The sequence below is a fragment of the Natator depressus genome, chromosome 13 (genome assembly GCF_965152275.1).
Source record: "Natator depressus isolate rNatDep1 chromosome 13, rNatDep2.hap1, whole genome shotgun sequence".
Lineage (NCBI taxonomy): Eukaryota > Metazoa > Chordata > Testudines > Cheloniidae > Natator > Natator depressus.
This window is the reverse complement of record NC_134246.1, coordinates 7,602,771-7,618,611: the sequence shown is the minus strand read 5'-3', so window position 1 is coordinate 7,618,611 and position 15,841 is coordinate 7,602,771. Positions and strand designations below refer to the sequence as shown.

Below are 15,841 nucleotides of genomic sequence, written 5' to 3'. Positions count from 1 at the left end.
AGTACAGTGTCGGTCTGAAAACTATGACCATAAATTGTGTGTGTACTTTTATGAACTTTTATTTGTAATTTGCATCATGCTAAGCACTACTCACATGGTAGCAAGAGCTTCTAAAATAAGGTTTTAGGATCTCACCCTTGTGCAGTCTTGCTTTGCTGCCTCTACATTCAAGGGAACTCTGCCGATTAGCTGGCTGCTCGCTGAGGTTTCGTGCACATTCCTCAAAAGTAGGCATGCACACCTGCTCCTAATCAACTGGAGCATATTCCCAGAGCCACATACGAATCTATTTTCCCGGCTAATCTCTTCCTTGTCGTTATAATCCAGCCAAATCCTCCTGCACAGATCACCTGCATGTCAAATTGTCCTTACGACTCCCTTGTAACGTATTCAAGCTCTTTTAATCTGGATCTGGGAAGCCTGGAGGGAGCTACTCTGCCGCTGTTAATTGGCATAGTTCCATTGGCACCAGCAACACCACTGTCTTCACGGTTGCTCTGCTGATTTACATCAGTTGAGGGTCTGGCCCTGGGTTTTTAAATAAGTTAGGGTTGTGTTTGGTATTAAAAGTGGCTCTAACAGTAACAGGGGATGTCTTGATGATTACAGGTGGTTGGAACAGTCTTCTTCCTGCTGGCCTGTTTACTTTACAAACCGCCTCCCCCAGAATCCCTACCAGGGAGCTCAGATGCATCAGAAAATGGGAACTGTGTCCTCCAGGAGAACAAATCTCTCCAGACCCAAGCTGCTGAATAGCACTATAAATACTGCAAGGGACTTTCTCCCAGTCTCAGAAATACCGTGTCAAAATTTTGTTTTGTTCCTGTTTTATGATTACTATTATTATTACTATTGCTTTACCCTTTTGTTTTTCTGTTTAAAGAAGGATATTTGAAGTAAGTTCTGGTTTGGAGTAACTTTTTCTGAAGGGCAGAAGCACATGAGAGGATACTTACATTGATGCCATATGAGGATCCGTGCACTGATGCCAGACACTTATGTTACTCACCGGTGGCTTTATAGCACTTCTGTAACAAACCTGAACCACACTAAAGAAACCAGAGTACCACTGTGGGACCAAATTCTCATCTGGTGTAAACTGGCTCCATTCACTTCTGCTGAGAATCTGGCCTGTAACACATACATTATAGAGCCATCAGTAGCAAAGCACTTGTGTTCATACTTTTTAGGTCTGATCAACTGCCTATCCTCATGTTGACAATCTGCTACCATATGCAAAGCAAGGAGCAAAAACAGTGTCCTTTTTGTTGCTGTAGCAGATACAGCATTGCTCATAACGTATGCTCTATTCTCTCTCTGTTCAGTTCAGTTATAGAACGTTTAATTGTCATCGTCCCTATTACTTTGCAATGGTTTGAGATCATGGATTACCTGGGAAGATCATCAGTAGATCACACACAACACACTGTTGAAACTTGAACATCCCTGGCTATTTTTAACTCACTACCGAAGCCTTTTTCTGTCTCCACCTCTGGTTTCCTAATTCCAGTCCCAGGATTTGCAGTATAGTTACAATCTGCTTTTCTTCCATTGTTTTAAGATGGACACATTTTGTAACGACCTGTAAAGGCAGTTGGACTATTCCTTGTCCTTGAGCTATTGTGCTGTTTGACACAGAAACATATAAGATATGGATTTGTGCAATGTTTTGTTTGTTCTGCTCTGTAAAGACATTGTTTTTAAGTATACAGAAAAATCCGAACTAATTTAATTTTTCTCACACTGCTCCTTGGAAGAGAAACCTAACATAGCGACAGACTTTATTGTATGAAGCCAATGAAGAAATCAACCAGATTCTCAGCTGGTAGAAATAGACATAGCTCTGTTGATTTCAATGGAGCTACACTGATTTGCACCAGATGATGATCTGATCCATTGTTTGCAAATAAACTGGGCCACATTTTCAAAAATGCCCTTTAAATATGCACTGCAGTATTAACCGTATGTTGTTGGCAAGGACAAGCAATGGATGGCCAGCATCTGATGGCCAGATTTATGGGTGGCTGTCTCACCCACACCCACGAAATTAGGCAGGTATAAAAATCTTATTATTTGGCTCTTCAAATGGTTGCACAAGCAAAAACTGCAGGTAGAAATTCAGCACTTGGATTGAGGCCCCTCGGACGATGCAGGTCCCTGAAATCCTTACCCTGCATAAAACTGTAGTGAAGAATTATAGGACAACCACTAACAAGCTGTTTAATCAACATGTAATGTTCACTACAAAATATTTAGAAAGATTTGTAGCTACTTTGTATATTTTTTTATACTTATGTTTTTGTAAAAGAGGGAAGAAGGTTGAAAAGCTGTTTATAGTTTTTTGGCAAAGGACCAAACATTCCGGCGCCCAGCCGACACCATTAAACACAGCCATATCCCATGCCTGGTGTTTCCCATTCTGCTGAGGGTGATGCTGTGGTGGAGATATGGGGCTGAAGTAAAATACCCGTTCTTTCCTTGACACTCACTGGGAATGGGCTTTGAATAGGAGTTCCTCTGCCATCCGTGAATCCTCTTCCACAAAGGCCATGGATTTACTATGCAGCAGCAGCCATTAAAAGGCCCATATTTCCCAACCGTTGTCACACCACAGCATCTAGGGATGTCCCTCAGACTCAGGCTAGTCGCACTATTGCTCTAAAAATAGCTGCATCGTAAACAACACATTGAAGTTGTGGCAGGGGCTGGAGCTTGGGCTCTGAATCCCCCAGCCCCAGCCGCAACTTCAGCAGCTTCAGCCCGAGTTGCAAGTTCAAAGCACTGTCTATATCAGAACTTTTAGAGCCATTGACCTGGGCTGAAAGGCTCACTCCAAAATGCCATGTGCACCTATCCTGGGAAACACTGCAACGTCTCTGGTATCGTAGCGTGGTAACTACTGCTGAACATTGACATTCTGGAAGGCATCCCTGGTCAGTAGCTCTGGGTAGTCATGGACCCATTGGTACTGCCTTCCCAGAATAAACCCCTATGCACTGGTGCATACAGAGCCCTTGCAGTATTCTGGGTGTGGCCTCCCCCTCTCTGCTGCTTGACACCCACTCCCCATTTTACACACCCGTGGTGATTTAAGGGGCGTGACTAGGCCCAAAGAGATTAACCCTGACCAATAGTAAATGGTTCTTCATGACAGTCAACAGTTTTCTCAGGCACCTATAAGCAAGACAACCACTATCTACAGGAGTCTGCCACTCCAGTACACTACAAACAATAAACACATTCCAACACTTTGGGTACAAGCAGTAGCCTGGTGAGTTGCATGACATTATTCTGGGGAAATATTTTGTGCATATTGTACTTACGAGGTTAGAAGTGTTTATATATATGACATGTGTTTACTAGTGTTTATAAAATGAAATTTATTTGAATTTATCATTTCAAGAGCAAAAGAATAGTGATGTTTTATTATGTTGATGTGGTCTTGAAAATCCTTGATTTTAATTAAATAGCAAAAAAAAAAAAAAAAACGAACCCTGTTCCTATTAGGGCAACATTTGTATATAAAAAAGTATGTATGTGCCCATGGTATTTGAAAGGACATTTCCCCATCTCATGTGAAGTATTGTATTCCTATGATGTCACAGAAATATAAGCAGTATTTGACAGGTCCTTTGTGTGTGTCTTGATCAGCTTCATTTCATTCTGAATGGTGCTTTTGAGGCAAACAGAATGAATTAGCTTATCCAGAGCTATAATGTAGTCACAACTGGAAAAGTTGGGGCGTAGACACCTTCAGCTCTCAATGAAACCAGTGAGAACTGTGGTGCTAAGCAACCCTCTGGACACAATACTTTTTAGTGCCGGTTAGCTCTTTGGATCATGATTGAAGTTTTGATACACCACAGCTTTGGTTCTCTTTTTAACTACTATCCCTTTCTTCCTGCGCTCATGGAGGAAGTTTTCAGAGTGGTAGCCGTGTCAGTCTGTATCAGCAAAAACAACGAGGAGTTCTTGTGGCACCTTAGAGACTGACAAATTTATTTGGGCATAAACTTTCATGGGCTAAAACCCACTTCATCAGATGCATGGATGCATGGATACTGTATTTTCCACTCCATGCATCTAATGAAGTGGGTTTTAGCCCACGAAAGCTTATGCCCAAATAAATTTGTTAGTCGCTAAGGTGCCACAAGGACTCCTTGTTGTTCATGGAGGAAGGTTACACAAGTGGGAGTCAGGGAATGGGTGGGGTTAGAGAATGTGATCCAACACAGATTGAAGACAATGGAAAGCCTCCTGTTGACTTCATTGGGCATCGGGCCAGGCTCAGAGTAAGCAGACACCTAAGAGGAGCTATCTGATTCTGTTTCAGAGAAAGTCCATTCTGCCACTAGACTCCTTCCATCTGTCTAGTACCTTTGGGAAAAAAGAACACTATGATGCCAGCTCAGGTCAGTGGGCTTTTTTGGAGAGAAGCCTTGGTGGCATGGGAATTGGACCTCCTGAACTTCTTAGGGTTCATCTAACGGTACTGAGCTCAGAACACAACTAGGTTTCTTGGTTTCTTGTTCATCACTAGTTGAGACAGCACATGGAAGGACAACAGCTATCCCCAAAATCAAAATGTACAGAGAGATCTAAGAACGCTGGGACAAGCTTAGGTCAAGGACAAGTGTAGTAAACAAGAGCCTATTCTTGGATCTTTGTGGGAAAAGGAGGAGGGGACAGAGTATGAGCACAACCAAATGAAACAGAATATCAATGTCCTTTTAATCCAAGGAGAGATTTCTCTTCTGCGCTCAGCCCAGTTGGGACTCATTTCATTTTCTTTTCCTTGCTGTGCCAACCTGAATGCAGTGATAGGTTTATTTGTAGAAAACGAAGCAGTTTTTCTCTTGTGCCAAGTGCATTATTGTCAAATATTGAGGGACACATCCTCAGCTGGCGTAAAGTGAGGGAGCTCCAGCAGAGTCAATGGAGCTATGGCACTTTTCATTCGCTGGGGACCTGGCCCTGGTTCTGCACGGGCAGGACCAGCTGCTTTGCAAGGGCAAAACAAGAGGTTTTTGGTTATCAAAGAAGAACAAAATGAGCAAGATTAGGACCTCACTTACGCTTGTGTCAACGAATGAGTTGAAGCCTATGGAGTTACTCTGGGTTTTGACCGGTGTGAATGAGGTCAGAATCCTGTACTACGTATACATAGGATTGATTCTCTGCATGAAATAATATAGATAAACAATAGCTTGTACTGGGGAAAAAATCCACTAGGTATGAAAGCAAATAAACTGAGGATTCGTAGCAGGAAGAACTAGTTGTGAAGGGCCAAATGTAACAAAGCAGTAGGGTCTTATGGCCTGTGACGCAGAAATCCTGAGCTCTAGTCCCAGTGTGGCCTGCTGGGTGACCTTAAGCAAGCCACTTCACTGCTCTGTGCCTCAGTTTTCCCATCTGTCAAATAGGTCTAATGATCCCGATCTCCTTTGTAAAGTGCTTTGAGATCTACTTTCTTTTTTTAGAAACTGCCAGGAGATTAAAAAATTCAGAGCTTTAATTTAACAAGATTTTTAAAATAACTTTTTGGGGTTTTTTTAAAGGAATTCCCCCCCCCCAATGAATTGTTTTAGGACCTGATCTTGAAATTGGAGCTGTACACACAGAGCCCTGGGTCTACGAGGAGCTGCGCTGTCTTCAGTAGTGTTCTATGTGAGTGTAAAGATCAGCATGCATTGATTCAACTGCAGGATCAGGGCCTTCATTAACAATTACCACCTGCTAGACCAAATTTTGACTCTTGCTCTTCCTTTTGTTCTTCTTGATTGCAAGGACAAGTAACGGCTTTGTTGGGCTTTACAGCCCTCTCCAGTTCTTGGATGTTTAAAGCATGGCATTGGTGAACCAGAGTGTACAGTACAGCTACATTAATAGATACAAAGGCAATCAGATTGCAAATGTCTTTAAATCCATTGTATATATGTGCAGTATAAAAGCCTGCATTGTTTTTGTATTGATGCATTGAAATAAAATATTAAAATTGTTTACAATGTATTTGTTAAGATCTTGTGCTGATTTTCTGGTAGGCATTTGGATGTTGCCATATTTTGGCTAAAGTTAAATTACAGCACATTATACTTGGCTCAGCAGTCTCCCAAACTATGGCATTCTATTATTATATTTGTCATGGTTTCAAATGAGACTAACTACATGTCAATTCCCTTTTATTCTTGCATCAATAAAGTATTTTACGAGATCGATCAGGTTTCCTTCTCCAAGCTCTCTCCACTCAGGTTTCATGGGAAAACTAAGAGCAGTTTTTCCAATGGTGCAGATGATTCCTTAAAGTGTTTTAGTTAGAGACAGGCCTAAGCTGTAAAATTTGGATCCAAATTTCAATTCTTCCCGACCCTCAACTTCCCCAAACCTAAAGTTAGGGGTGTTTGGATCTGAGATCTTGGTTTGATGCATTATAGAGATACAAGCCTAGTATAAATGTTGAATCTGTATATGAGACCAGATTGCAGGACTTACTTAAATCCTCATTGGGACAGCTCCATGTTCTACTAGACTTCTCTGACTTCGCAGGACATTGCATTGTTTTAAGGTGTCACAAATGAGTGGAGCCAGCTGGCTGGATTTTTCAGGCCTGAATCTGATCCAACGGTTTCATCATGTCCACTATTAGTGGAAAGGAAAATGTAAAATTCTCTTGTGGTTCTCTTTAGTGTTTCCATAGCACACACGTCCTGGGAGGTAGGGGGGAAAGCATGTGTTTTTAATTAGCTCACCATAAAAATAATTATGACTTTTATAAAAAGAGTAAATTTATGGACAAATTTCAGAGTAGCAGCCGTGTTAGTCTGTATCTGCCAAAAGAAAAGGAGGACTTGTGGCATCTTAGAGACTAACAAAATAAATAAATTTGATAGTCTCTAAGGTGCCACAAGTCCTCCTTTTCTTTTTATGGACAAAGTTTTCACATATCATTTAGCTTATTATTTGAAACCCAGAAAGTCTTCGGTAATATCTGTCAATCTCCACTGAGCTCGCCCATCCATAACCTGCCTCTTGAACATATATTTATGGCTTTGTTGTGGCTCTGTGAGCATCAGCCACAGTGGGAGTGGATTCAGGGGTGTGCAGTTCCACTGGGGGCATCCTGCCTGTGGAGTAAACAGGCAGGTAGAATGACTCTGGTAGCATTGGAGCAAGGCGCCCTGTGAAGATCATAGCACTTACTACCTTTCCTTGTGGAGGTGTGGTGTGCAGACTGTCTGCAGTTTGCTAGCAGGTGCTGTAGAGGTTAAGAGGACATGGCCAGGGTGCACCTATTTGCGTTTTCCCCATTGTCTTCAATGCATACAAGACCCTGGATTGGAACTGCTCCTGTAGGATCCTGGGACGGTTCTTGTGCTCTCTGGCCCTTGCTATCCACACACACTGTACTAGCCGTCACCTACCTGATAGTATTTTGTTGGCTCTCTCTGGAATGGATGATACAGGCATGCCCCAGAAAATATTCTGAGTTTTATTTTTTGTCACAACATTTGTGTAGTGCTGCCATATCACCACTAGATGGCAGTACAGACAATGGCTTTGTAAAATTCTATAGGGTCAAGGACCAGGAAAGATGTGCCCTTGTTATTTGATTACTATTTGTATTATGCTAGGACCTAGGGGCCAATGGAGAACGGGGCCCCATTGTGTTAGGCACCATACAAACATAAATTAATAGGCTTTATTCCAGATTTACACTGGTGAACTTGGGAGTTCCTCAGTTTCAACATAAATAAACCAATCAAGGTTCATGCTAAACCTTTAGCAAAGAAAAGTGGAAACCAAAGACATTCCCATGGGGAAAAAGAGATTTCTGTCCATGAAATGACTGAGCATATTATCAGAAAAGGGAACTCAGAGAAAGTCACTTTATTTTTTTAAAGCCACTTTCGATAAAATTGTATTCTAAAAAAAGAAGGGCGGATAGAGAGAAAAGAACAAGCCTGGAAGCAAACCCACCCCAGTATTGTAGAACTAAAACTAACCCCCGGTACTGAATCGAAATGATTTTTAAAGGGCAGGATCACCCTAGCCTATTTCACCAGACAATATACAGCTGTTCGTCTCTGCAGCTTGGGACTATGTAAGTAGGCCTGTAACTGCAAAATGGCTTTACAATGAAGCTTAATGCCATCAGAACAAAGTGTAATAAGAGCTCACTCTTTACTACGGCTTTCCCACAATAACAACCCCTGGGAGAGGAAAGAGGAAGAAAAGAAAATATTAAAACAAACTAACAGAAGGTCCATGCACATAGTTGGGAGAGACAGGATGAAAGATAATAGTGTTTAAACTGCAGGCTTTACATGTCTGGGGAAGGGGCTCAGATACCCCCACAGTGGTCACAGAATAGCTAGATACATTTGGGAAGTTGGGATTGCCATTGCAAAAACACACCCTGAGGTTTTCAAAATTGACAAGCCATTTTAGCAGCCTCCATTTTGAGGGGACCAACTTGAGCTGCCTTCAGGGGATCTGATTTTCACAGGGTGTGTGCTCAGCACTTGCCAAAAATCAGGCCTCCCTAAGGGGTCTTGATTTAGGCATGCAAAAGCAGAGGGGCCCAAAAGCACCAGGCACTTTGAATACCGTGGCCCATTTTGTTTTCAGTTACAAAGTAGAACCATTATTTTAGCCTTCAAGCATGAAGCGAGTGGCTAAGTATCACATCAGCATGGGTGCAGAGGGACTGCAGGAGACCACAGTGGCACTCACAGAGGATCCCTGTATGAGAAGGGGCAGGCTGCACAGTGAGACCTCACACCCCTGTGTGTTTGCAAAGCACAGCTCTGCCATGAGCTATGCAGCAGGCCCAAGGAGCTGTGTGGCCAGCAGATCTTATGACCTCAGATCTGCTAGCCAAAACCTCTGGAGAAAGGTAAAAGAGCAAGCAATGGTTACCCTCTTCATAGATTCTTTGTACACAGCCCATGAACTCAGACTGTTTGCAGGAAGCAAGATTTGCCTTGCATTGTGGGGGGAGTTTGACTGGGCAATTCGCAGACTCCTTTCATACTGTTGTTGGGCCCATCCATACGCTGAAAATTAGCATCATGGTTCACAATTTATAAATCCTTATGCAGTATGTGTCACATGTGTTACCATCTGCATTCTAGCATGCACAAATCTGGGAACACAAATCTACACAGTGATGCCAGACAGCCAACATCCAGCAATGTAGTGGAGAGGGGAAATCCTATGCCAGAGTAATACGCAGTCCTGAACTCCTCTTCTGCTCCTTCAGACACAATCTAGGAAAAAAAGAAATCCAGCCCAAAAGCTTTGTTAAAAAAAAAAATCCCACTGCTATGCCCATCTGTATAGTCATTTAATTAACACCAGCCACATTATGACTTGGATGAGCTTTTCCTTATCAATAGCCCATCAGAGATCTGATGCTGTGTGCATAGATTTCTGATGTGCTATTTGACACGGCAGAGTCGGGTAATGCAGTTCTCTAGAGGCAGCTTCCGAGTGACTAACTGACCGTCAAGCTGATTTACTGGGCTTGTTTTGCCAAGACATGTAACAGTTAGGGCTCTATCAAACCAAAATTCACATGTAATGGGCTCTTGGTAGCATAGTTTAAATTATAAGCCCGCTTACCCCTGTTTTTTTGCACTCAGAATGGTTCAGAAAAAAATTGCTTTTCTGATTACACTTTCCCTGTTTGGTCTCTCTCCAAAGGTCACTCCTTTTATTTTTTACGTTTTTAGCCAAATCCCTTTGGCCCTTTTTGAGTTAGACGAGATTGAAAATCAAATGGATGATTTTCCTTCCAGAAATTCACACTGCCCTTCTCTTTGTGGTCTAATGATTGAACATTTCTTCTTGGCACAATCAGAATATGCATAACGGGCACATGAGAAGGAATGCAGAACAATAAATGTACCTCTTGCACCTACTCTGGCTGCTTTGCAACCATGGAGGGCATCAAATCGAAGTCTTGGTTTTACTCCAGCATCAGGATCAGCTGCAGACAAACCATAATCCTGATCCACCTTTTTTGCATTTGCCCCTGAAAGATTATCTCCATTTGCTTAGACACTACACTGCAGCTGAAATTATTAACCCCTCCCTGCCCTGTATAACCTGATAGTAGATGGGAAATGGAGGGACATTATTTCAAACTCTAATCTGCTCTCCCGCAAGAAGAGACTGCATCTGTATTACCATCAACATTCCCTGCAGCTTAGCAGACTTATCCCTTATAACAGGACTGCGATATAACCAACACCATACTCCAGCTGGGGATACACGGGCTTTGGTTTTCCAAAGTACCCTTTACTGAACAGTCGACCGTTAAAGCTCAATATTTATATACACAGAGTCTGACCAGCCATCAACCTGTGAAAGGTGGGTTTCAGAATGAAGCCTTAGACACATAACATATATGTATCACTTCTCCCTTCCCACCCCATAAATCCAATTACATGGCCCAGGCTGGAATCTGCTCCCTCTAGACTAAAGTATGAACATTACACGGGAATTGTATTAACAACTCATCAACCTAATGGGAGATTTGGCTGAAATGGAATGAAAACTTGGATTACAGCGACGACTGGGAGCACTTGGCAAACCTTTTAATTACCGCAGTACGCTGGAGCGCCTGAACCATTTTGGGGGCAACAGTTAAATGTATTAAGTGTGTTGGGTACGTGTGTGTTCTCAGATGCACCTAACAAGCAAGCTGTTCTACGGTGCTTGTTTCCCTGTTGTTTTACTCCCAAGCAGCCTGACAATTAGTAATACTGCTCAAGCCTCCCTCGTTTGGAGTGGGTTGTATTAATACAGACGTAAAAAGAATGCTGAACAGGGATGTAATATTAAGTTCAGATGAAATGCTATGGCTGGAACACTCGTTTTCCTCCCACAAAGCCGAGGCACCCTCATGGTTTTGCATACACACAGCGACACTAAATCAAGAATCGAAAAAAGATGCAATGTTCCTCTGAATCAGCCGCTTGCTCCTGGAGGCCTGGCTGGCATTGTTGTCGCATGTGAATAAACCCTGCTTCCATCCCTGTGCCTGCACCCTCAGGATTTCAGGCACTCGCTTCCGTTTACTTGTAGCTATTGGTCCCCATCTCCCCTCCTGAAGTTATCATCTCTGACAGCATCGTTTGGGTGGTGAGGAGAATTGGTTGAAAGGTTGAAATTTCAGTGAAAAAAATTCATGCTGGTCTTGAATTTCAATGAAAGAAAATAATAAGAAAACAACTGGGACACAATTTTCTTCAAACTGGTTTTCTTCTTTTTTTTTAAACCCAGCCCTGGTTACAAATTACGCATATCGTTAGCACAAGCTACTGGGTGCGGCTGAAATCCTCCTTTTCAGGCTGTTCACTGGGGCTTCAGCCACAAACAAGAAGATGAATGTGCTTTCTGGCCACACAACATTTGGCAATTGCTATTTCGACCTCCCCAAAGCAAAACAAACACTGTGTTTTTCCTGCTTTAAGTGGGTTGGCTGTGAGGCTTTGGCTACGGAAGGCAGCATGGCTTAACGGACAGCACATTGGCCAGCTACTCAGGAGATGTGGGGTCTATCCCTGGCTCTGCTGCTGGGTGACCTTTGGCTAGTTATGCTGCCGCTCTATGCCTCAGTTTGCCCTCTGTTAAATGGGTACTTATCTGCTTGTAAAGCACTTTGAGATCTGCTGATGAAAAGCACTATATATAGGTGCTATTAATAACCTGTCAATAAGCAGATGCACCATGTGTGAAAAATAGCTTGTCAGATGGATACAGAAGAAAGTGGCAAGGACAGAGTGAGGAGCCACTGAGGTGTGTATAAAGAAAGATATACTTGTTTTTAAAAATGAGTAACAAACCCTAAGGAACCATTTCATGTTTTCTCTTCTATCAGGTTCCAAGTCTAGCGTCACAGACTGGTTACATGTGCGGCACCCAATCAGGCTTTGCATCAGATTCACCTATTGACATCCAGGGGAATAATTAGAGAAATTGCAGTCTAGGATTACTCGGGGACTATCCATGGTGAAGAATGTGCCTAAGTGAAGTGTGATCTAGTGTCAGGCAGATAGAGGACTCCCAATTCCTTTGGAATTATTTATGAGTGAAACTAGATAATATGGTGATAAGGGGCACGTAAGTTCCTAGCTAGAGAGAATCAGGATGTGCTAGTCTCAAGCAAATTTCCCAGCTGGTGTTTCTTGCCTTCATCCTGGTCAGGCCTGTTTGCCATTTAGGGGGAAATTGTCAATAGGATGTCTGGCCAGTTTCTAGATGTGTGCCTGGAATCGTATGCACACACAATGAATCACCTGTATTTGCAAAATTCCTGACGAGCACACACGGGCACCTTGTATCCACCACAAGTGAGATTTTGCAGCTCCTGTAAAATAGCCTGTGCAAAATTAGTTTTCAAAATATAGACTTTAAAATCCTTTTCTGGCCACAGAGGTGCAGCTCCTCTGAGCACATATCTGTAGCGTGCTTTCTAGCTTGCTTTACCTTGCTAGCCCAAACTCTTCCCCTCCAACATTAATTCCATTCAGAATGGGACAGGCAGAAGAATAGGAAGGAAAAGTTTCCGCTCATTAGATGGTCCTAGTGTTATAGCCTGCCTGCCCGGTGTCTCCAAACATACTGGTCTCCCAGGCTTCCTCTCCTGGGTGAATCAAATTCAGCCATAGAAGAAGATGATGGCAGAAGACACAAGTTGGAAGGATGGGTGATTTCAGGAGGCTGATGAGTTAAACAGCTGTTTGCAATTCTGTTCTCCACAAATACTCCTGTGGGCTTTGTCAACAAATAAGCAGACAAATGAATGCCTTGGAACTGCACTTCTTCTACGCTACGGATAACAATGGCAAAGTGGCTTGTGATGTTATTTAAACACAAGCCAATTTTCCAAGCTAATCAGGACAAACAATGCTCCTGCTCCCCGGATTCACTGAGTGGAAAATATTTTAATGCAGTAACTGGGGTGTTATAATGGCTAGTTACTGACTAGTTACTAGTTTATATTACTAGTTTATAATGGCTAGTTACTGACTGTGCAATCAGACTTGTTTAGATTGCAGGTTGGAACCAGAGCTGTTTGTTGCTATCTGGCAGAAGCGATGTGCCCACGCTCCATAACACAGCCCTACATGCCCCTTCTGGAGGTCTGGGTTCAGCCAACAGATGCCCCAACAGGGAGTGCCCCTCCAAAAGGGGATTCCCTGCTGCCATTGCAGCTGGGTCATTGCAACCTCATTATGCCACTGAGGGACTGTAACCCAGCCTTGTATATCTGGCCCCTAGTGGCAAGCTGCAATGACTGACTCTCATTAACACTCAGGAGTGTTTGAATGTGGAACTAGTTTCTTACCCCCTGGGTGTGACAGTGTGGGCCGGCCCTTCAAGGGAGCGGGAGTTCAGCCCCACCTGTGCCTAGTTAGCTGCCTCTCAGGTGATGGGGCTAGGAGGCCTGGCTCAGATGACTCAGAGGGTATCTGGCACAACGCCTCTCTGGGGGAGTTATAAGGAGCAACCTGCATTTGGTATGAGAGAGGAGCTGGAAGGGGCCTGTAGGGAGCAGGAACAGAAACCGTGGCTGTGAAAGGGGTGGGAGACACACTAGGCAGCGAGTCTGGCTCCGAGAGGGCTATCAGGGACTGCTGAGTTGGGACAAAGGGCCAGAAGATCTACCGTGACTTGAGCTGACCTGCTCTGTATTGCACAATCGAGAGAATCCTGAAGAAAGAGCCTGAAAACTTACTGCTCCACGGAGCTTGATATGACATGCTGGCTACTGAGTTCACACACGGGCTCATTCTCCTTTTGGACCAGCTCCGATGGGGCAATGGGTGCAAGTGAGAGGGGAGTTAAGCTCTGTGTTGCTAACAAGACAGGGGCCATTTGGTCCGCCTGCTGTAGATGAATAACTGTATCTGAAATGTCCCAGGGAAGAATAACGGCCTTGCTTTGTTAGGCTGTAGGCATACTGGGCCAGATCCTGCTCCCATCCACGTCCATTACAGAGCTCTCCTTGCTATCTGTAATGTAAGATCAAGCTCGTATTTTAGAGATTGTCCAGATGACACACAAGACATCTGGTTCTCATCTCACATGGTTCCTCGTGGTCTAACTCAAGGGGCTTTAGTGGAATTGCTCCCAATTTACATTGTATAAATGAGGTCAGGCTCACTCTCAAAGTCACTGAAACCTTCTTTCAACTCTGTCCGTAAAAATAAACTCCTTGTTTTTAAAGTGTAGACAAATTTCTCTCCTTAAATGTATCCAGATTGCATGGCCAACAAGGGGACTTATTTCTGGAAGAAATGGCCTGGAAAAATCATGCCCAGGACACATGATCATTTGACTACTAGACCTGTTTTCAGTGCACCCCTAGCACAAGCCCCTCCTGTTTGTGCTTGCAAATATAAACCGTGTTCTCTGAAAAATTGCTAATGTGCATGCCAAATTAAATGCACAAACCTTAGGGCAGTAGAGCTCTGGCTGTAGCCTGTCCACGTTAGAGCATAAGACTTGCAAATTGCTGATAAAGGAAAGGAAACAGGAGTGTGAGACAGTAATAACTTGTACCAGGGCAGAGGTAAGTAAGTCTTTACGTCGCCATGAGCAGTGAAAGAGCTAGAGCAAACGGGACAATACAAAAAAGGCTTTGCAAATGTTTTTATGAATAAACAGGGCTGTATTAAGGCAATCTGGCACCCAAGGCACCCCATATGTGGCGGGGACAGACGGACATGGCCACTACTCAACTGAGCATGGACAGATTGGGGTGGGCTTCTCCCTCCTCTGCAGTGGTGGAGGTGACAACTGGGCCCCAAAGCAATAGCAGTATCCCTGACCCACATGTGTGTGTGTGGGGGGGGGAAGGGGTCTGATTTGCTCTGCTGGCAAGTGTGGCCCAGGCACTTTCCTCCCTAGCTCTGTGGCTGGTGCCTCTCCCTCTGCTGGAGGCTGTCTGCAGACTCAGGCAGATGACATCACTGTACTGGTTACATGCTGGTCATGTGTTTAAACATTTCTTCACATCCTGGAGGGTTAGACTAATGTATTTGAAAATGAAAATTGAGATTCTGACTTCATCATGGGGCCCTATGCATGGGTCAGTGCATTAACCTAGTCCTGTTTCCCTGTTATCCAAGTAGACCATGTTCCAGGAGTATTCAGGCCTAAGGTCCAGTGTTTACCCATTGCTTTACCCATTCTGGCATTGACCATGGTTTCTCTGAGTTCCCATATGGAATATAATTTACGGAAATCTTCACTATTTCTCCTCTACAAACCAATGTCTGGAGAGAAGCACAGCGGTGTTTCTGAGGGACAGGCAACTAGAATTCCATGGACCACGAGCCATTTGGAGCTGGCCTCTGCTCTCAAGAATGAAAAAGGCATTTTTCTGAGAAGGTGTGAATCTTAAGAGAATGGGAACCAGAGAAATATTTGATGCTACATTCGGTATTTAGCAATCAGCTAGGTTCAGTCAGAACATCAGCAGACACAGAAAAAATTGAGGGAGCAAGAAATATCAGAGACAAAATCTTTTCCATTAGATAAGGGGAAAGGCAGGAACAGAGGCAGGAGATAGGGCACATACAGGGGGAGTAGTGTGAGAGATGCACATGACCATTGATACCACATTCTGCACTCAGGATCTGGCAGACTGGGGATATGGCTATGAACAGGGTTTTCATAACTGGGCTTCTTACAAATAGGAAAAGTGGTTAACACATACCCATTCCTATATGTGAATACTTGGAGGTCTTTCCTATGTTCTAGTCTGGCTGTCCCATCCAAGCAGGTTTCCTAGAGATTTTTGTACTGACATAAACCTCTTATATATGGT

General features: G+C 43.5%; 1 protein-coding gene across 1 annotated transcript in view; it reads left to right on the top strand.

The window, feature by feature from the left end:
* The window catches only part of SLCO4A1 (solute carrier organic anion transporter family member 4A1), a 46,805-nt gene extending 43,175 nt beyond the window's left edge, over nucleotides 1-3,630 (top strand). The window contains exon 13 of the mRNA XM_074969616.1: nucleotides 610-3,630. Coding sequence (XP_074825717.1) covers nucleotides 610-756 — 147 coding nt within the window. The 3' untranslated portion in view covers nucleotides 757-3,630. The remainder of the gene's footprint in view (nucleotides 1-609) is intronic.
* Nucleotides 3,631-15,841: the final 12,211 nt, after the last annotated feature.